We start from the raw sequence: 23,347 nt of genomic DNA, 5'->3' as shown, positions 1-23,347 counted from the left end.
GATGTGGTAGCCAAAAAAGCCAATGTGATTTTAGACTATGTTAATTGAAACATAATGTCCAAAGTGAGGGAAGTAATAGTTTTGCTTTTTTTTTTTTAGCATTCATGAGACCTCATTTAAGTATTAAATTTTGAGTGCCATATTTTAAAACAGCCATTGTTAAATGGGAATATGAACAGAGGAGGGTAACCAGTAAGGATAGCTGAAGAAACTGAGGATCCTTAAGTTGGAGAAAACTTGAGTGACATCATCACAGTCTTTAAATAATTGAAGGGTTGGCATGGATTAGGTTTGTTCTACTTGATCCTTGGAGGTAAAAATTATCAGGAGAGAGATTTTAATTCTTCATTAGAGAAACTTGGAATGAGAGCAGTTTAAGAATGGAATGGGCTACTTAAATGAATAGTGAATATCCTGTACTGGAGGTCTTCTAATAACAGCTAAAAATGTTATAGGGGTATTATAAATGGACCCACGATTTTGGGTGTGGTTGTACTAGATAATAATAATAACAACTAGCATTTATATAAATGCTTGCTATGTGCCAGACACTATGTTAAGCACTTTATAATTATCTCATTTTATCCTCAACAGTCCTAGGAGGAAGGTGCTATTATCATTCCCATTTTACGGATGAGGAAACTGAGGCAAACAGATGTTAAGTGACTTGTCCAGGGTCTCACAGATAGTAAGTGTCTGAGGCTGGATTTGAACTCGGGTCTTCCTGACTCCAGGCCTAGAATTCTCTCTACTTTATTACCTAACTGCCTCATACAACCTCTAAGGCCCCTTCCAACTATATAATATTGGGATTCTTTGATTTCCTTTAATTTAGGGTTGGATGGAGGAAATCTGCCAAAAGAAGCAGAAGCTTTGTGAAAAGTGTTAAATAAGAGGGGCAAGTTCTGAATAAGTATTATCTATTTGTTCAGAGAACTGACAAAAATCAATGTACTTATTAATATACCTTATATTAAAGACATTTCAGTATATGGTTATAAGGTATCAAAGTAATTTTCAGATTTAAGATGTTCATAGGATATATTCATGTAGAGAAGACAGAAGAGAAAGTGTACTTACAATAGCATGTGAAAGATCTTGTATCGGAACCAGTTATCTTGACTCAAATTTTATGTTTCAGATTTTCAGTAACAAAATATGACTAAACTTGAATGTGATGTAGAAAAAGCAGTGTGTTTTTAAGATGTTTTTCAGCCTTCATTAATATAGTGCTAAAAGGGACCATAGTTAGAAGTATGGTATACAGAGTGTTTCTGAGAAATTCTGGAAATTAGTTAATCCCTAATTTTAAAAGTTATCCAATTGACTTTATTAACTCTAGGACTTCCCAGAAATCATCCTGAGAGCTACCATTCATATATGTGGAATAACTTCTTTAAGCATATTGACATAGATCCTAATAATGCTCACATCCTTGATGGAAATGCTTCAGACCTACAGGCAGAATGTGATGCATTTGAAAAGAAAATAGAAGAAGCTGGAGGAATTGATCTTTTTGTTGGAGGTATGTAGAAGACCTTACCATTAGTTGTGTACTAACATGGAACATTTTTTTTTTAATTTAAAACTGTAGTTCAGTCAACATCCATATCTTTCTGTAACAAATGTACTCAAGAAAATTACTGTAACCAAAACAACTTAATGAAGATTAGAGTCAGAGATGTGCTAGTAAATGTTTAATAATTGACTCTCTGGGGGAAAATATATCTATATCTATATATTTATATTTGTCTACATCTATATCTGTATGTATGTGTGTGTGTGTGTATGCATGATACACTTTTAAGTTTAATGTGGAGTGTTAGCATTTATTTTTGTCACTTTAAATTCAGGCAATCAACAAAACAATAAAGCAAGCCTTAATTTGTAGCGTTTGTGGTTTTCTGTGCTCCCACAGAAAATTTTAACATTTAGCTCTCATTGGTTGGTAAGAACTTACTTCAGCACACTACTGAGTATACTCAGTTGTTAACCAGATTCTTCCCATTCTCCACCAGACTGCCCTTCTATAGACATTTTTTTAATACATATTTTGAACTCAAGATCCTTTGACTTTGACAACACTGGATCTTCACATATTCTCTTCATTAACTTATGACAAGGTTTCTATTTGAAAATAGATGTGTGTGTTGATGAAACTCACAAGGTACAAATAAACATTGCATACTTAGGGGAAGTCTGGCCACTAAATAACAAATGCCTTATACAGAGACATCATTTACACAAGAAATGAATGGAAATATCTTTCCAGGGTTCCTTTAGTTTGGTGATACATTCAAATTCCTAGTCAGGAAAAGTAGAAGAGAGACTTTTCTATATAGGAGACAAATTCCTGGGACCTTGAGGTGGAGATGCCTTCCTTCTACTTTCCAGTTTTATATTATAGGAGCATAGCTGTAGAAGTCGAAGGACCTAAGAAGGATTCTAATTCAACTCTGAATTGAAACTCAGATGAATTGCCATGGTCATGGTTTGTAAGTGGCAGAGCTAGGATTTGAACCCAAGTCCTTTGACTCTCAATCCAGTGTTCTTTCCACTCTATGGGAATTGCAGTTCTCTCATTCCTGTAGTCTTTGTGGTAACACTACAGGAGAGAGGAAGGTAGAAGAGAAGAGGAAGAGAGCTCCCTGTCTCCTAGCCAGTATGTCTGAGAGAGGAGTTCTTAACCTGTCATGGTCTGTGGATTTGTTTTAGAATTATTTTCATAATTATATTTCATTATAATTGAATTCCTTTGTAATCGTTTGTATTTTATTTTATGCATATAGAAATATTCTGAAAAAGACTCCATAGGTTTCTTCAGACTTCCAAAGGAGTATATTATAGAAAAGTTTTAAAAACCTCTGACTTAAGGAGACGTCCCCAAGCAGCAAACATCAGTACGATAGATTTTTGAATAGGGACTAAATACTTATTTTTTTCCTCATGTCCTGGTTCTTTCCAGCCCTTTAGGATCTTCAGGGTAAACTGAGTGTATTAATATAGCTTATACTTTCTTCACATTCTTTTTTATTTCCTTTTTGCTAATCCCAGAAAACAGTTGAGTCTGTTGTCTTTCTTGAAGGAAGACATCAGTGGAGGAACAGTCTTGTCACACATTATTAGGTTTTTCCATTTACTCCCACTATTTCTATATAGGCAGAATGAAATCCTCTATTTCCTTTTCTGCATCTCAATAAGTAGCCTACCTCATAGCCACGTTTTATATTACTCAGTCTACCAAGGCACTTTCACCAAAAGTACTAAATATAAGTTTTGTGTTTTATTATAAAAGATGACTCATGATTTTATTGAAAGTCCTGTGGTTAGATTTGCTTGAATTAAAAATAATTTGGGAGAGATTTCTAGTTTATACATCTAAAATTTTTAACTGAAGTATTAAGATCACAGCTATACTAGAAAATCTGGAGTTTTTTCCAGTGATATCTAAAAATGTCACTTATTCTAGACTTTTTTAAAAGAAATGTTTTTAGTGTCTTATAAATTCTTTCTGTGTGAGGTGACTAATTCTGTTCCAAGATATCTACCGACTACATATCTATTTTACTGTTTTAAGAGTTCCTATTAAATTTTTGGTAGTTCCTGAAAAAGGATCTTAAGAAGGATACTTTGCCTCAGACAGTAGCATCCCCATAATAGTAACATGATTAGTTACATTGGTAATCCAGAGGCATATAATAACTTGGGTGAAATACAAAAATTAATATAAACTTATTTATTTTCTTTGTACTTTCTCCTATTTGGGGGACCTTATGGGGAATTTGATATGCAAAATTGCATTGCATTAGCTGCAGAGTTTTATCTTTGTTTATTTTCCAGTTGCTCAATGCCATGTTACAAGTTATAAAACACATAACATTGAAGTAATCCTAAAATGATTGATTAAAGAAATCAGGAAATGCGGTATAGGAAAGTTTGAAGCACTGATTTATTAGGTACCAGACTTACCTGTAAAAGTTTAGGAAATAGGGGTGGCCAGGTGGCTCAGTGAGTAAGAACACCAGCCCCAGATTCAGGATGACCTGGGATCGAATTCAGGCTCTGATACTTAGCACCATGCCCAGAAATAACGTGTAACCTTGAGCAAGTTACTTAACCCCAATTGCTTAAAAAAAAATTTAGGAAATATTTCTCATTAGGAAAAGCAATTTGTATCTGACATGATCAGAGAAATATTGAATATAGCTATTCTGGTATCCAAGAATGGATCAGAAAATTGGTGAGCAGATAGCATGATGTAGTTGAAAGAATATTGGACTTGGGATCAAAAGACCTATTTTTGCTTAGAAGATTACCATATTTCCAGGAACTCAGGTTGGAGTTACTTATGACGTTTCACTTTCCCTCTGCTGCTATTTTCAGTCAGTTGCTAAGTCTTACTAATTCTATTTCCACATCTCTTTGATTCATCTTCTCTCTACATACTTGCATCTAGAACCTTAGTTCAGGCCTTCATCACTTCTTACTGAGACTTTTCCAGTAGCCTCTTAATAGTCTCCCTGCCACAAGATTTTTTCCTTCTTCAGACAAAATGACATTCCTAAAGCACATGTCTGACCATGTCACTAACCTGTTCAAAAAGTTCCAGTGTTCCCTGTTATTTCTAGGGCAAAATAGAAACTTCTCTCTTTAACACTTTGTTTCCAACGTACCTTTTCAGGTTTAGTATGTATCACACATTTTGCCTTCTAGCCATGCTTGCATACTTGGTATTCCTTGTTTATACAACATTACATTTGCCATACATACAACATATTTCCTCCTCACCCACCCCTTATAGAATCTCCAGAACCTTTTACAGTTCATCTTAAATACTACCTATATATAAAGTGTTTCCTGATTCCCCCAAGCCTCTCCTACCCAGAATTTTCTTATTTGCTTTGTATGTATTTTGCTTTTCCTTACATATGTTTTATTTCAGCTGATAGAATGTAAACTACTTTAGAATTGAAGCTATTTGGTTTTTGTCTTTTTGGCCCTAGTACCCAGTGCCTCAAGTTTAATAAAGTTTGTTGATTAACTAGGCTCCGGGGAGTCATATATATATTTTCCTTATTTGTAAAATGGTGATATTTTTATGTTTTCCAACTCAAAGGTTGGCATAAAGAAAGCACTTTTTAAAAATTATAAATTCTATATCAGTGTGAGCCTTTGCTTCTAATAATTGGGGAAAAAAAAGTGTGGCTGACTTGAATACTTAATATAAAAATGCCTTATTTATTTGGCGTTAATAGAAACTAGATATTTTATGTAAGTAAATTTTCCTGACAGCTAAATCCTATGTACTGTTTTGGGTATTAGTTTTTTGTTTGTTTAAATTGTAAAATAGGAACGGGTTTATCTCATCTCGGAGATGCAAGAACCGCAGCTCAGAAAGGTTGAGGCCTGCCCAGTGTCACACAACTTAAAGATTTGGGACTTTGAGAAGGTTTTCTCATTTAGAGAGCAATGGTCTTTCTGCTGAACCATACCATCTTTAATGGCTAAAACTTAAAAAAAAAATTTTTTTTAACTATTTTAGATGGAATTCTTTGTAACATGTTTTAAAAACACCCCAGTTTTCTAAAGAATATATTATATCTTTGTAATGTTCTTCCCCCTAAATGACTCAGTATGATCATTATGGGTAAAAGTTATGTCTTATAACACAAGACATAATTCAGGAATTTTAAAGTGAATGCCTCAACCAAAAATATTTTGGGGTTATAAATTTACAGGGACCTCCAGAGGCCATTCAGTCCAACCCACGCATAAACTAAGATTTACTCTACAATATACCCAACAAGTGATCATCCGTCTTTTGCTTAACAGACCTCCAATGAGAGTGAACCCACTACCTGCCTAGGAAGGCCATTCCCATTGTGGATAATTCTAATTGGTAGATTTTTCCTTGGATCAAATTTAATAGTGTGCCTTAGCAACTTCTACCCACTCTTCCTAATTACAATAGAATAAATCTAATCCTTTTTCTATCTCATTGTTCTTCAAACACTTAAAGGCATCTGTTATTCTTATTGTAGGTCTTTACTTCTCCAGTGTTACTTTGTGTCTTTTCCTTTTTTTTCTTTGTGCTCCTCACTTTTCACTGCTATTAATATACCTATGTAACAGTAATTCTTCCTCATTCTACTTTTATTACTTTCTGCTTCTCTATATAGTGGTTTAGGGGATCAGTTGACTAAACTAATTGATGTTGACTGTTTAAATAAAGTCAATAAAACTCTGTAGTTCTTTTCTGCCGAAAAAAAAAAAGACAACCCACAACCGGAAACCATGGGTTTTGTGACACATACTTTGGTTATTTAGAGATCAATGTTTATTGCTTCTGTTATTTGGAGAATTGAAGTTACTAGAAACTGTAACCCCCATATAGCTGTGACACTTTATCTATTTGAAATTTTACATTTTTAGGAATAAAGAAGTATGTGACTAGTTATTCATGTTACAAAAATATTTTTATTTTATAAATGTGGAGTTTCCATAACAAAGAGTTTATTATACCAATTAAATCACAGGTTTAGATTAAGAAAAAAAATTCACTAAAGGGTGCTTTCTGATAATGAACATATTTCTTTTCTTTTCTTTTTTTAAAGCAGTTGGGGTTAAGTAACTTGCTCAAGGTTACACGACCAGTTATTTCTGGGTGTGGTGCTAAGTATCTGAGCCCAGATTCAATCCTCAGATCATCTGACACTGGGGCTGGTGCTCTAATGAACATATTTCAATGGAATCTTACACATTTAGCATTGATAGGGATTTTAGAGATGATTGTAGTCTATTATATTCATTTAATGGATTAAGAAACTGAAGTATGCAATGGTCCAATATTACATAGTTAGTGGAAGATCTGCTAGAGAAACCCAGGTCTCAACTTCTAGTCAAATGCTCATTCCTTTTCACCATATATTGTTTCTGATACAGTTCCCAATACAGTACAAGGCACAAATTAAGGACTCAGTAAATAGTAGTTGAATTTCATATAATTCATCTTACAGAAGCTTAAAAAGATTTTAGTGCTTTAATTTTAAAGGTTATCAGGAACCTAGCCTTTGGGAAAAAAGAAACAGATAAATTTGTATTTTACTCTTTCCTACTCTTAAAACTTTTGGGAAACTATTCATTTTTATGTATAAATATATATGTGTGACTGTGTGTTTCTTTTGAAAGGCATTGGTCCAGATGGTCACATCGCTTTCAATGAACCAGGATCCAGTTTAGTATCAAGGACAAGAATAAAGACTCTAGCAATGGATACCATTTTGGCAAATGCTAAATATTTTGATGGAGATTTATCAAAAGTGCCAACTATGGCTCTAACAGTTGGTGTGGGGACGGTGATGGATGCTAGAGAAGTAAGAATAAAAAAATTTTTGGTATATTTTTAATATGTACATCTGCTTGGAGTTCTGGTGTTGAGTAACAAATATTTTTGTTTATTATGTAATATACATATGTAATATGTACATTGTTTTTCAGTTTTTAATAACTGATATCTCTTAGAGTCACAAGACCCATTCTTTTAAATTCAGCCAAAATAAATTTTTTGGGTTGATAGATTCAAGACTGTTCTTGTATCTATTTTGAACTAACTCTTAACTGTGTATTTGTTAGTTTTCGGTAAAAATAGGCTTGTTTTTAGAGCCTTTTTTTCTTCTGACCAATGATGACAGAAATGGGATACTAGTTAGTATTTGGAATCCTCAGGAAATGAGATACCTTAGTTCATTCTTTCTGAAAGGTCATTTTGTAGTTATAGAATGATCATTAGGAGAAAAGGAGGCCAATTCTTTAAAGTTTTGTGAATTTCCTCTTTGCTTAACTGTCTCTTATTTCCCACCAGTCAGGAGTGAATCTTTAAATTTATTTTAAGAAGTCACAATCTTTGAGTAATATAGTATTTTTGATTGGATCACCATCCTCTTTGGCTGATACAGACTAGCCCTTGCTTCATAATTTGTATCTGAATATGAGGAAATAAAAAGTATATTTAACTCTCAGTAATTGACAAATAGATCATATGGAGCCTTGTAACTCCAGAAAGGTTACTTGCAATAAAAGTAACAAGGTAGTGGCAATAAAACTGAGACAATTTCAATAGTTTTTTAGCTTAGTATAAAAGTAACAGTGTATAATGAGGTGGATTCAAATCAGTATTAAATTTTCAAAGTTGGCATTTTGGGCAATTGCCTTGCATTCAATCTATTCTTTATCTTTGTCAGTCTCTGGTTTCTTGTTGTCTCCTTGGTATAGTCCATCAACCATTATTTTGGGATATCTTCTCTCTTTATAGTCTTTATAGCCGTTACTATGATTCACTTTCCTCTATCCTTGCATAACTTGGTCCCTTATACTTCCCCTATTTCTAAACTCAATCTAATCCTAGTTGACAATCACAATCTTCCTTTTAATAGAACAAAAGAAGGCATCAAGTGATGCTGGGAAAACAGTCCTATATTGACTTGGTCCACTATAAATACATGTGACTTCTGCATGGCTCCTCAACATTCCGTTAATTTATCTTTTTTACTTCCTACAGGGAAGGGAAAGAATAATCATTTATATAATATCTACTATGTGCCAGGTACAAATATTTCTTTTGATCCTCACAACAACCTTTAGAGGTCGGTTCTGTTATTATCTCCAGTTTGGGGGGGGCGGAACAAGGAAACTGAAGCAAGAAGAGGTTAAGTGACTTGCCTAAGGTTACACAGCTAGTAAAGGTCTGACATGAGGTTTGAACTGAAGTCTTCCTGACTCCAGGCTCAGAGCTTTATCTGCTGTACCATCTAATTGTCTCTCCCTACCTTATGCCCCATAGCAAATATTCCGAATGTCTCTCATATTCCCCATATCCATCCCCACTCTGTTTTCTCAATAAGTATTTTAATAAACCTTATTGAGTAGATTAAAAAAAATCTGATATAGCTCCTCTCTTCTTTCTTCTTGGACACCTAAAAACTTGCTAGTCATCACTCATACTGTCCTTCATTTTCTCCTTTCAGAGGATAAAGGGATTTTAAGTTCCTTGCCTAGCAAACCCATCTACTTATGCCCTTAATCCCATCTATTTCTTCTCCCCTAAGATGTTATTTCTTCAATTATCCTTATTCTCTCTTGCAAATTCATTGTTACTTCTCAGCTGTCTCTTATTTATTTGCATGCTCATGTTTCCTATTAGAATTTTCTCCAGACCCTGCTACTCCTTCAAGCTTACATCACAACTCTGAACATCTCTTCACTGCTAAATGTGCTGAAAAAAAATTTTACACATTCTCTTTATCCATTTTCTGACTACCGTCAGTGCCTTGAAATCTGACTTATATGAACAAATGCACAATTAAAAATGTGTTACCCTTAAGGAATGTGAGATTATTCTTCTTGAACTTTTGTAGCATTTTAGACTGCTGACTCCTTCTTAACGTTTTACTACCCTCCATTGACTTCCAGTAACATTCTTCTCTCCTGCCTTTCAGAATGCTACAGTTAGTACCTCTTCTTCCTATATCTTCAATGTGGTCTCTGCCTGGGGCCTTCATCTCTTTTCTCTTTAATATTCTTTCCCTTTCGCTTTCTTGTCCATTCTCATAGTTCCCAGATCTATGACTTTGACACACTGTTGAGCTCTAGTCCCACATTTGCAACTATCTGTTGGACATCTTTATCTGAATATACTGTTACCAACTCAAATTCAGTGTGTTAAAAGTGAATACATCTACTCCTTTCCCCCAGTTGGCCCCACTTCCTAAATTCCCTATTTATCTTTATGACACTATTATCCTTTCTTGTCACTTAGAAAACTTTAAAGTCATTTTTTACTTTTCTTGCCTCTCACATCTGAGAAGTTTCCTAGCCTGAGTAATACCTCTCACATTTTTCCCTCGTTTCCATTCTCGGTCTTTGTTTAAAGCCTCTTTGTCATCCTGTCAGACTTTTAAAATAGCCTCTTGAGTAATTTCTCTGACTCTGTAGTCTCTTTGCCTCATTTCCTCTTTTACACTGCTGCATGATAATCTTCCTAATGCACAGGTCTGACTGTATCTTTCATTGTCTCCTCTTGGCATCCAGGATTAAACTAATTTCTGGAACTGACATTCAAGAGCTTTGACAATCTAGCTTTAGCTCACCTTTCTAATATTAGTTTGCATTATTCCTCTTCTCTTGATCCACTGTCCATTCTACCATCATCCAACATAATAATAACAACAACAATAATAATAGCAGCTAGCATTTACATATTGCTTTAATATTTGGAATGTACATTACAATCTTTTTTTATCCTTACAACAACCCTGTGAGGTAGATGCTTTTATTAGTCACAGTTTATAAATGAAGAAACTGAAATTGTGAGACATCAAAAGATTTGCCCAGAGTAATATAGATAATAAATATCAGTCAGTTTTTAAAAATTAAAAACCCCTTAGCTGCCATAGTGATTTTCCTTGAGTTCAGATCAATCCATTATTCAGTCAAATCCAATGGCTCCCTGTTGACTCTAGAATCTATGAACTCTGCATTGTAGGCATAAGGGCAAATGCTCAGAGATGGAAGATAATGTTGTAAATAAGGAACAGCAAGAAGGGCAGTGTGGCTCAAATAGAAAAGTATAGGAAGAGGAAGTACATAATTAGTTTAGGGCCTGATTGTGAAGGACTTTCAGTGCCAGAGGAGATTATTTTTGGTTCTAGAGTCAGAGAGCTATTGGAGTTAGTTGAATAGCTCCTCACAAAATTACCATGTATTTATCTTGTAGATATTCTGTAGGTGCTACTTACATACATGTTGTATCACCTGAATGTTTCTTCAGGTTGAACTGTTTTAATTTTTATCTTGGACTCTCCAGTGCCTAGCATGTAGTAGTCACTTAATAAATGCTTTTTTATATTGATTAGTATATTGTACATTCTGGCCATAGTAGACTGCTAGACAGTCTTCAGTATCATCCTGTGCCCATTTTTTACACTTACCATGAATCATTCCTCCTCCCCACTTGAAATACTCTTTTACACTACCTATTGAAATGATTCTTGTCCTTTAAGACTTAGCTAATGTGCTACTTCATGAAATCCTCCTTTCTTCCCCTTTAGCTAGAAGTATTCAACCTTATTCCTCTTTGAGCAATTCTTCCTATGGGTTTCAGAATTCTGTCTTGAATCATAGTTATTTGTATACATATTTTATGGGTCTTTTGATCCTTCCCCTTTCACTTTGCAGGTGAAGTTTTTGTTGAATTTACTTCTTCCCTTGCTATTAAGGTGGTATGGTATAAGAAAAAGAACACTCAACCTGAAATAATAATTTAAAACAACTACAGCAGCAAAAAACAAACCAAAAACTTAGGGTCAAGCCCCATCTCTGACCCCTTACTAGCTGTGCAACTATGGATCATTAATTTAAACTTTATGAATCTTGTTTTCTAGTTAAAATGCAGATAACACTGTTTTTGTCAACTGCCTCACATGGTGATTAGTGGGGAAATGTGTTTAGTATAAATCATGAAATGACAAGTAATCAACAAATTGATGAAATCCTGTATTTTGAAGATTAATATTCATGGTTGTAGGACAGATTTTAATGTCTTGATTAAGGTTGTCAGCTTATTAAATTGTTGACTGAAACTTTGTCCCTACTTTTTTAGTTCAGGAAATGTTATGGGTTTCAAAAGTCCTGTTAACCTCTTATCTCTTACTTTTAAAATACACTTGAGGCATTTCATATGCATTTTCGTCTACTTTTAGACATCAGTGATTTTAATTAAGATAGAGCATATAATTAAAAATCAACAAATAATTGTCCATAATTATAGAACTATATACAGGACTCTGAATTAGGAATTTGTCATAGTTCTCCTTTTGACATTAGCTCTGAATCTTTAGCTGTAAAATATATAATTTATTTACGTTGTCCTAGATCAGTCATTGTCTGAATTTTTGCAGTAGAAGAATCATTTGCATTAAGCAACTCTTTGGGCATTCTTTCAGTCCTCTACATTTTGACCTTAAAAGTTAGATAATTTTCTTCTTAAATTTGGTGTGTTTTTGTTTCTAAAACTTAGTGTTGTCATAACAAAAGAAGCATTTGGGGACAGAAATGTACAGCATAAAATCTTGTGTATACTTCAGAATATTCAGAAATAAATCTTTGTTGGAAATAACCACGGTCATATTTTTTTTTCTTTTTGAGGGGATTTGGTTCTCAAAGTTCCTGGATGTCTCATTAACAGAATATTGATTATACTTTTTTGTTATTATCTTTTAAAATGTACAGATTTTATCATCACATGATAGACTTCTGACATAAAAAGATTTTTACAACTGAAAATATAAAATGAATACCAGTTGTTTTTAACATGCCTTCTATTAGGATACACCAACAGTGAGTGAACTGATTATACATCATATGTTATTGGTATGCTCAAAGATTCTATGCCAGTCAGAGTCCAACTTTTCAGTTATATGATAAGTTGTTTTCACCAATCCTTGTTACTTTTCCATACTATCTGAATGTGGACATTATGCATAACTGATAGACCAGAGCAGAATTTTTATTTTTTGTTTGTTTTTGTATGGCATTATCTGCCATTATAACTTTTTTTTTTATCCCATGTATTATTTCACAGAACCCCATCATTTCTCTAAAAGAGGATTTGAGAAATTCTGACCTAGATAATTTTTTCATTAGAGCACTGCATCACAATTTCCTCATTTGTATTTTTTCACATAGTGATAGTCCAAACATATCTTTGTTCAGCATTTCTATCAAATTGAGATGACAGTATTGTGTAAATTGAGATATTCAGAATTCTATCATTTTATATAAAAAGACACTTCACAGATTGTAATGAATAAAATTAATAAAATGGATTTCTCTCTTTCTGAAACATTAGTTCTAACAGCTCTCTGCATCATCACATGCAAAGAATGAGTAGGACCAACATCCCAGATTTGCTTTTTAAAAGTTAAGACAAATTTACCCCTAAATTGTAGGGTCCTTAGTTCTTTTTTATGTTTGGATTTTTCTCCAAACAGTCTCTTATGGCCTTTTCATGGACATAATATCTCCTACAGACCTTCTAAGGATTCTGTCTCAATTAATTCTTCTCATATGAACATTTTGCATGTCTTGATCTTACTTAGTCTGAGATGACTCATGTGTGCCTAATTAAAAGATTCTTTCTAAATGCCCTTCCCTTTTATGTATATTTTTTTGTTTTTTGTTTTCAAAACAAACAAGGGTTTTAGATCTCAGTGTCCCAGTGCTCTTCTTTGTCACCCTATTAAGCCTATCCTTACTTCCCATGATATGCTTATTCATTTCCCTCAAACATCTAAGGTACAATTTTTCGACATTTGCTACAAACTCATTGCTTATCTTTAATCCTAAATCCTAACATCTTTAAAAATGAATCAGCACAATGACTTATTAATTAAACCTGGCATTAAGTAATTGTTACTCTTTAAATTAAAAAAAGTTTTTATTATGAATTTAATCAACAGATATTTCTATATAAAAAGAACAAAATAAAGTATTACATATTTAACTATGAACTTGTTATATATAATTTTTATCCCCTTCTGATCAGTTTTCTTTTGTTTATTTTTAAAATATTATATTGATTTTTTTCAATCTTGGAATTCTAGCATTACTAACTCATTACCATACCTTCAAATAAAAGCTCCCCCCTTGCTGTTATTGTTGTTATGTTATTCAGTTCCACAACTCTTCATGATCCCATTTGGGGTTTTCTTGGCAAAGATACTGGAGTGGTTTGCCATTTCCTTCCCTAATTAATGAACAAACTAAGGCAAACAGGGTTAAGTTAGTTGCCTGAGGTCACATAGCTAGAAAATGTCTGAGACTGCTTCTGAAGTCAGATGTTGCTAACTTTAGGCCTGGTGATCTGTCCTATGTGCTACATAGCTTCTGCTTGGTGAACAAATTATAATAAATTAATATAACAAAACAAAATGAAAAAAACCACATTGATCATGTATGGAAATGCATATCTTATTCTGTACCTCTTTTCTGAGAGTTGAGAAATGGGAAGAGTTGCTTGAGCATCCATCTTCTGAAGTCATGATTTTTCAGTATTGAAATTTTAAAGTCTTTTAAATTGATTTTGCTTTAAATTATTGTGGTTGTTTAAATTGTTTGACTGGTTCTGCACATTTCACTATATATAGGTTCATATAGGTCTTCCCAAATTTCTCTGAATCTGTCATTCATCATTTACTACAGCGCAATAATATTCAGTCTGTCAGTCAACAAGTACTTATTAAACCCCTACTGTATTACAGACAGTATGCTATTAATTGGTTCTCTTAGGTTTATTCCCGATACAAATTCAACCTAGTCATAGTGAATACCCTTTTAAGTATGTTTCTGTAGCCTCTATGCTAATACTCAGTGTTTTATTCATATTCATTAGAGATACTGGTCTATAATTTTCTTCCTCTTCTTTCCCTGGTTTGGGTGTCAAGACTATATCTGTCTCATAGAAAGAGTTGAGAGTAGAATGCCTTCTTTTTCTAGTTTTGCAGAATTTGTTTCTGTTATATGTGTAGATGTGATTCTGTATAGATGTAACCTCTTACCAATTACCATTGTACCATTTAAAATTATATAGTCTTTTGGAATTTAATATACATTTCACTATTTTCCAGGTAATGATTCTCATAACAGGTGCCCATAAAGCATTTGCATTGTACAAGGCAATAGAAGAAGGAGTCAATCATATGTGGACTGTTTCAGCTTTCCAGCAGCATCCTCGAACTATTTTTGTATGTGATGAAGATGCTACCTTAGAATTAAGAGTTAAAACTGTGAAATACTTTAAAGGTGAGCATTGAATTTAAGTTGACTACATATGACTTGTTAACGATAAGCTTAAATTATGATATGGCTATGGAATAAATCCCGCCCTGTATTCCTGAAAACTGGCATTGTGCTGGCACATTACCTGTGTTTTCAAGAAGTAAGAATGTCCAAATTAAAGTAATAGTGGCTGCTGAATGGATGGCTTTTCTGTTCTCTAATTTTGAAAAAGGACAGCAGTAGGAGGACCTTTGGTCTGTGCTTTTTGTTCGTGGTTCAGTTTTGCGTATGGAAAATTCAGCCAAGAGTGAAATTATTGAATTTCAGTTATTTTATATCTATGTGGGACTTTTTCTCTGCTATTGGCCATTGTGTTTTATGTTTCAGAGTTCTTGCCCATTTTGAAAATTCATGTCAATTTGAGTTACATCAGTTTGAATTATGTTATGATATGAATGTCATGCCTACTTTGAAACTTTCATAACCAGTGTTGTATTTAGTACATCTAAAATTATATTTGATGTTGTTTTTTTCTTGACATTCTCTGCTAGTTTAGATGAAAGTAAATGAATTGAGCTAAATAACTTTCAGATCTAAGTGGGAACTTTCTTGCTTTTGTCTCAATCATAATTCTTTAAATAGGAAATATCTATATTATTAAATTACAAAATATTTAGATTTGTACAAGTAATTTTTACATGTAAAGAAGGACATGGAAAATGAACACTTTGTAAAAATTCTACTTGCATTAAAGATCTCAGTACATTTCAAGGGACCAGTTATTAAAAAATTTATAGGGAAAATTTTGAAGTAAAATATCTTCAAACTATGAATATTTAAATGACTCCAATTTTGAATGTCATATGAGTGAACTTTTAAGTGCAAACTTTTGTAAGAAGTTTTTATTTTTCCCCTTTGTTGTACTTTTAACTGCTTAAAAATGGAATGTCTATTTTACTTACTATTTCTCATTATTCACTGTATTTGTTGTAACAGGAATACTGAATTTCTTAATGCATTTCCTTATATTTCTGAGTATAAGAAAAAAGAATTTCATTTTAAACACAACTTCCTTCATTTTTCTCCTAAATTTCATTGATAGTGGATAGATCAGTCATAATAAAACATGACGTTTATGGTAACACTTTCATTAATTTTGATTCCTACAGGATGTAGAAGGGTATAGAAGAGAAAAGATCCATTTAGATTTGAATGTTAAATTTCATTAATCTTTTTGCCAGCTACAAATGCATCATCGAGAAATAAAAATTATTGTAATTGAAAAATATGTATTTGTTGAATAAGTGAACACTACAGTATTGAGTTCTGAATAAAATGGCTTTTGGTCACAATTTTTCCTGACATTTTCCTATTTTTTTCCTTCAGATTTCTTCCTAAATATCGTGTCACTTGGAAAAAAATTTTTTTCAACAGATTTTTCTCATAATGCATTTTTATAGGAACTTGGGCAATGGCTTTATATATTTATTGATAGTAAAATACTTACATTTTCAATGGTAGCAGGCATTTATCAGCACCTACTAAGTGCTAAGCATTGTTCTGGGCCTTGGGGATACAAAGACAAAAGCAAAACAGTTCCTGGACTTAAGGATCTTACATTCTGTAGAGGAGAAGGGAAGAAGAACAAACATTTTTTAAGTATCTGCTGTGTGCCAGGCACTGTACTAAGTACTTTACAATTATTACCTCATTTGATCCCCACAACAACTCCATTAGGTAGGTACTATTATCCACATTTTACAGTTGAGGAAACTGAGGCATACAGAGGTTTAAGTGACTCACTTAGCGTCATATAACTAGTACCAGATTTCATTTAAACTCTCAGGTTTTCATGACTCCAGGTTCAGCACTTAACCACTGTGCCACCTAGCTGCCTTTGGAGGAAAAGGAGATTTTTATAGAAAATTAAATAAAAATAATTTTTAGGCGGAGGATACTTCATTTCTTTCACAGTACAGTTACATAGTAGTAAAAAGTACTAGAACTCACCTTAAGAGATTTTTTAGTCTAAACTACTCATTTGCCAAAGGAGACCCAAAGAGGTCAAATGATCTGTCAAAATTAGTATGTAGTAAAGCAGAGATTAGAAGTCATGTCTTCAGATTCCTAATAGTGTTTCTTTTTATCATTTTAATACTATACTGCCTCCTCATTTATCATCTTAGATTTAGTGTGTCTGTTTACTAGTAGCATCTTTCTTTACTGTATCCACTTGGTCAGCCCTGGTTTATGGAATATCTTTTCTTGAAAAGTACTGTAATTCCAGCCACCTCATTTACAGATTTGGAAACTAAGGCTTAAAGGATGGTTAAGTGACATGCACAGGGCCATACAGCAAGGCACAATTCCTTGCTGTCCAAGGCAAGATTCAAACTAGTCTTAGTTTCTGATTTAGAGTACAGTACTCTATCCTGTTACCACACTCCCTGCCTATCAGTTGATCCACATTTTAACTAACAGAGCACTACACCTATTTTTATCTGGGTTTTGTATATCTGAATTATCTCTGATTCTAATCAGTCCAGATAGGCAGAATTGTGTATTTTGAAACTATTCCATTATATATTTGTTATATCCACTGATTTTTGTAAATGTTTTTAAGGCTGTTTACCGTTTTCAACTTGGGTTAGTAATCTCTAATCACCTTTCTTGACTAGGAAGACATCTTTTCCCCTTCTTCCTTTAAGAAATACTAAAAGGAATCTAAATGAGATATTAATTATTTTGTCTAATATAGTAAAAAAAACTTCTTAATCATAACATGTATAAGAAGCATCACTTACTGATTTAAAACCAACCTTTTTTGTGGTGTCACTTGTAGAGCACTCACACACGCACACACATACACACACACACACACTCTCACTCTCTTACACTCACACACAGACAGAACCCAAACTGATAAGAAGAATTTAGTTACCTGTTTTTTGTTGGTTGTCTTAAAGCAGTGTGTTTTGGGTGTCCTTGTGTTGTATGTATTTAGGATCCTAATAGATATTTTCACTTACCTCAGCTCTACTCCTTAGCCCAATGCTATAAAAGAGTTTCAAAACCTCAGAAAAAAAAAAGATGATTCTAAACCCTATTTTTAAAAAATTGATTTTTTTCCTTTAACACTTCTTTAAAGTTATTTCTTTTTACAATATTTATACTTAATCATTTCCCTCTCAGTGGCATCGACAGTGAAATAGCGTATGAGTGCTATGGCGTTAATAGTCATCTTTTTTGGAAAAAAATAATTTGTAACCTCTTTTTACCTAGTACCAGATGCTCCATTATGTGCATTACTGCTTACAATAGATCAGAAAAACGGTAAATTTCTTGGAGATTTTAGTAAATTCTTGGTTTATCTTCTAGCTTAAGTTTAAGGTTAAACTTTAAGAAAAATTTCCCACAGTTAACCCAGTGCTATCTTGCTCATACTTATGTCTCTCTGTTTTTTTTTCCTCCTCCTTTGAATATCAGTCACAGTCCGTTTGTTCCAATTCCCAGGAGTGGTCCTTCATGGACCTTTTCAAAAAGGGAAGTGATAACTCATTTCCCTTCACCTCACCTACCTCTGTGACTCAGTAGTACTTTCATATGGGAGAACTTCAGTTAAAAGGTTTTCCCAGATACTCCAGTCTCACTAGGAGAACAAAATCAAGAACCTAGTCAGATTCTATATATTTTAAAGCATTTTCCTTTTAACCTTTCTCAGAAAAAATATATATTTTCCTGAAAAGCATTCAAACTAAATTTTTATAAATTAAATCCTTTTTTGAATTGGAGCTTTATATTTGTAAAGAAAGCTTTTCCTTAGAGAAGATATCTTTTGTGAGTCAAATAATCATTCCCTAACTTAATTGCTTCAGATATCCAAATTTTTATAATCAGATTAATTTTAATAAACCAGCTAATATTTGTTTTTTGTTTTGTTTTTGTTTTTTACCAGCTAATATTTGTTGAGCAGCTACTTGAGGCCCAGTACTGTGATCTACACTGTGAAAGATTTTCAAGAAATATGACATTATTCCTACCCTCAAGGATATTATAGATTAGTTGGAAAGAGAAGATTAACTAACATACATGAAAGGATGAAAGGACAGTACATAAATATGTTAAGATACTTTATGAAATAAAAGCACTTGAAACATTAGTAAAGAACTTTGAAATATGTGGTATTAGGAACTACTAAATTGTTTGATACAAAAAATAAGGAACTGATTCTCAGAGAAATTGTGCCTTTTCTGGTAACACTTAAGATATGGGCTAAGGTAGCTGGAGAGGGTTTCATTGAAATGAGACTTGATGAGGAATTTGAGGGATATATAGGTTTTGCATATGTCAAGAAAAATAGCAAAAATAATTTGGGAATAATCACTTAGCATTGATGCCCTCTGATACTGAATTCATCAGTAGAGTGAACCCATATTAATTATACCTTGAAAATGAAGCACTAAAGTTTCGGTTGAATGAATAAAGTAAAGCTTTAACTATCCTGCTTAATGTTGTTTAGGACAGTTAGGTGGTGCAGTTGGTGCAGTGGATAGAGTGTCAGCCTTGGAGTTACAAGGACCTCCGTTTAAATCGAGCCTCAGACACTTAGCAGCTGTATGGCCGTGGGCAAGTCACTTAACCCAGTTTGCCTCAGTTCTCATCTGTAAAATGAACTGGAGGAGGAAATGACAAACCATGCCTAGTATCTCTGCCAAGAAGAACCCCAAGTGAGGTCGCAACTGTAATAACTCAATAGCAACAACAAAATAATATCATTAGTACAGGTTTCCCCTACTGTTTTATAATCTACAAGATTGGCATATTAGTAATTCTTTCTATTTTGGAGGCAGAGGCAAAACTGAAAATAGATTTCTTTGTCTAGTGGTTCCTTATTTCAATCATACTACTGGTTTCTTTTACTTTTAAAATGACATTTTCTTTTTTTTTTTTTTTTAAGTACTCCTAACCATGTACTTGAAAGAAAGATATGTGAGAAAACATAAGAATGTTTTTCAAATGAAATTTATGGAGAAAAATTATCCATATTTAACCAAGTTTAAATTCTCAGGGATTTGGGTGAAGACTGAAGAGTAAGAGGGGTGCAGTTGTTCTTGCATTTCTTAGTGTACTCAAATTTCCCCAAAACACTTCAGTAGAATTGAAATTGTACCAGTCATAAGGTACGAGGAAGAAGGCAAAGTTAATTGTAGTAGTCATTTTGCATCGGCATCAAATTGCTTTTAATTCTTTGTAGTTGATATAAGGAAGTAACAATTCAATTTAATGTAAAGGACTAACATAACTCAATTTATTTTTTTTTAAAAAGCAAAAACTTAGAGATGCACTACCCAATTGGAAAATCAAATGGACATTGTATGAGAGTCCTTAATTAAGGTGAATTTTTTTCATTTTACATAGATATTATTTAATTATAATGATAACATGCCCTTATTAGCATGCCAACACCCTTAGTACTTGTTTATTCAATATAAAGTTAGTATTTTTTATATTTATTTACAGTTATGAAATATTTTGATGATAAGCTAAATGTACCTTAGTTACCTATCATTCATCACGTAGTTATTGAAGCCCTCTTAGTATCAGCCTCTGTACTTGTCACTAGGTAGGATACAAATGTATAAGAAATAAAGTATCAGGGGGCGGCTAGATGGCACAGTGAATAGAGCACTGGCCCTGGAGTCAGGAGGACCTGAGTTCAAATATGGCCTCAGACACTTAACACCTTGGGCAAGTCACTTAACCCCAATTGCCCTCCAAAAAGCAAAAAAAAAAAAAAAAAAGGAAAAGAAAGAAAAAGTGTCAATACAGGTATAGTTTACTGACTTGTTAATAGGTATTAGCTGATTAATTAACCAGCAAAACATCCTGAACACAGATTATTTGGAAGGAAGTACAGGTTTGTTATTTGTATTGCTTTTTAAATTTTTATTGTAGAATTTTATAGGTACAATGTTTGAGAGAATCTATAAGCATTGATTAGCACCTATTCATTATGTAACAGATTCTGTTCTATTCTTCTCCAAAATGAAACAGCTACTCCAGGAGTTCTCTTCTGACAGTAGATACAAGATCTGTTTAAGTATGTGCAGTAAGTGAGTAAGTGTATGTCTAAACAAAATAAATACAAGGCACAAGAGGGAGGGCACTAGGAGAGCGAGCATCAGGAAAGCCTTCATGTAGAATATGGTGCTTAAGAAGAATGAAAGGAGGGCTTTCAAGGTCAGAAATGAGGAGGGGAGTGCATTGGAGACATGAGAAACAACAGCATAAAGATGTCATGGAGACAGGAGATGAAGAGAGTACCAGGTGAGGAATTCTAAGAAGAGTGACTGCAGAAAGGATTAACACCTAATAAGACAAGTAAAGGCTAGTTTTTAAAGTGCCAATTAGCGCCATTTATATTTTATCCTAGAGGCAATAAGGGGCCACTGGTGTGGCAGGCGTGCCACAATCATACCTGAACTTTAAGAAAATCTCTTTGGCAGCTATATATACAGTGGAGTGGACAATGGAGAGACTTGAGAAAAGGAGAAATTAGGGGAGCTGTTGCTTAGTGATGGAACACCTGATCTAAGGTTCTGACTATGTGACTAAAGGCATTGGATGTGAAAGATGTGGGACTAGAAATGACAAGATTTGGTAACTGAATGGATATATGGGAAGAGGGAAAGTCTTCAAGAACTTCAAGGTTTTGAACTTGGGAGCCTGGATAGATGGTAGTACCCTTGAAAGAGGTTTGGAAAAGGGGTGGACTTCAGGGGGACGGCAGTAAGTTTTTGGACCTTGGGATTCAGAAATGTCTGTGGGACACCTGGTTTGACTTCTAATCCACCATTTTATAAATGGAAGAATCAGGCCGAAAGAGGTTAGTTATTTGCTCAGAGAATTGTGGGATACAGATTTTCAAACTCCATACTTTCCATTATATTGTGTTGCCCTTTATACCTGTAGAAATGTTATAGATCTCTTCTTTGAAATAGAACAAAGGGGAAAAAAAGAAATAGAACCAAGGTTTGTTAATTATTGTTATATAGGTGTAGGTTAGCTATTAAATAGAACAAAGGGGAGGAAAAAATAGAATAAAATTGTGTTTGTGAAGGTTTTTTCTTTTTATTGTGTATTTATGTAGATAGTATCTTTCACCAAAATCTTTTTCTGATTCCTCATTATGAGATGAAGGAGATCCTGCATGGCAAGCTTTGACAGATCCTGATGATCTAGAAAGTGTAGGCTCGGCATTGTCCTTTTTAATATGTTGTTATGAGCTAGCAAATTTGGAAATGTTCACTAGGTGGACATGGAGTGTTCTGTTTTTACTTTTTGCCCAAGCAGTTAAAACCTGGCTAAGCTTTGAGTTTTAGACTAAGGCCTAGAAAGGTATGTATTTTCATTAATAGGTCATTGAAATAATGACTTTTCTACCAAAGACTGCACGTGGAGATTAATTGCACTTTGAACAAAGACTGTTGTCAACTAGAAAACTTTTCAAATGTTATAAAAATTACTTTGGGATACATAGTGATAGTTGCTATAGAGACTACAGATTTTCAACATGAATAGATCCTAGAGCTTTCATGTAAAAAAAAAAAAGTCCCACCCACACACATAGAATTTTTTAGTTGTTGTATAAACATGAAGTGGAATCCCAGCAGCATTCTTTTAGAGATTCTCTGTCTAGGGGAAATTTTTCATGAAATAAGAATAGGATGTAAAAGGAAGGCAGGAGTTGAGCATAATGCAAAAACTAATTAAGAAAAGAGAATATCAACCAGAAAACCTAATTACTTAAATGTCTTTGGATTGATAAACTTAGTTTTAGGTATTTTATATTTATTGTTTTTGTTTTTCTTTGAGGGGGGAAGGCAGGGCAATTGTGGTTAAGTGACTTGCCCAAGGTCACACAGCTAGTACCAAGTGCCTGAGGTCAATTTTGAAGTCAGGTCCTCTTGACTCCAGGGCAGGTGCTCTATTCACTGCGCCACCTAGTGTCCCCATAGAGTTCTTCCAAAGAAGTGTGTTTCATTTTACATGTACTATGCAATATAAACTAGGTGCACAAAAACGACATGACAAACCAAATGGTGGTGTGGCTTCTTAAAGCTCTATTTTCCTCTCTTTAAACCAAAAATAACCTTGAAAATGTACATTGTCATAGTTTTCTGTATCACACCATTTGTAGGAAACTCGTCAACCAACAATTTCCACAAACTAGCATTTACTTTGTCAACAAATGATAACTAATTGATATTCTTAATGACAACCTTGATGCACACTAACATCTATAAGTACCTTCTAAGGTATTTTAGAAAATTTAAATTATGTTCAGTATAGTTTTAGTCTTAACTTATTCTGTTCCATTCTAATTCTTTGAAAATTGATGATTTATGCATTGAGACCTCTTTTCTAGATTAATGTTTATCCAGAACACTGTGTCCTCCAAATATGCTAGTTATCAAAGCTTATTGTATGTTTTCATTTTCATGTTATAAGTTGA

The 23,347-nt window shown here is 33.6% G+C and overlaps 1 protein-coding gene across 4 annotated transcripts in view; it reads left to right on the top strand.

Annotated features, from left to right (window-relative positions):
* The window catches only part of GNPDA2 (glucosamine-6-phosphate deaminase 2), a 37,177-nt gene that overhangs the window by 5,677 nt on the left and 8,153 nt on the right, over positions 1-23,347 (top strand). Inside the window, exons 4-8 of one of the 4 annotated variants that reach the window (XR_011171838.1) lie at positions 1,343-1,525; positions 7,189-7,373; positions 8,558-8,602; positions 14,682-14,856; positions 20,159-20,226. Coding sequence is in view for 3 of the 4 variants with exons in the window: in XM_069105170.1 (XP_068961271.1) it covers positions 1,343-1,525; positions 7,189-7,373; positions 8,558-8,602; positions 14,682-14,856; positions 18,788-18,801 (602 nt within the window). In the remaining variant the exon portion in view is untranslated. Of the gene's footprint in view, positions 1-1,342; positions 1,526-7,188; positions 7,374-8,557; positions 8,603-14,681; positions 14,857-18,787; positions 19,000-20,158; positions 20,227-23,347 lie in introns of those variants that run through there. The other 3 variants (XM_069105170.1, XM_069105167.1, XM_069105168.1) reach the window with 3 other exon arrangements.

This window comes from Petaurus breviceps, unplaced genomic scaffold (genome assembly GCF_028583685.1).
Source record: "Petaurus breviceps papuanus isolate PSGF00001 unplaced genomic scaffold, PetGlider_PUasm1.0 76, whole genome shotgun sequence".
NCBI classification, from domain to species: Eukaryota; Metazoa; Chordata; class Mammalia; order Diprotodontia; family Petauridae; genus Petaurus; species Petaurus breviceps.
This window is presented reverse-complemented; position numbering and strand designations above follow the sequence as displayed.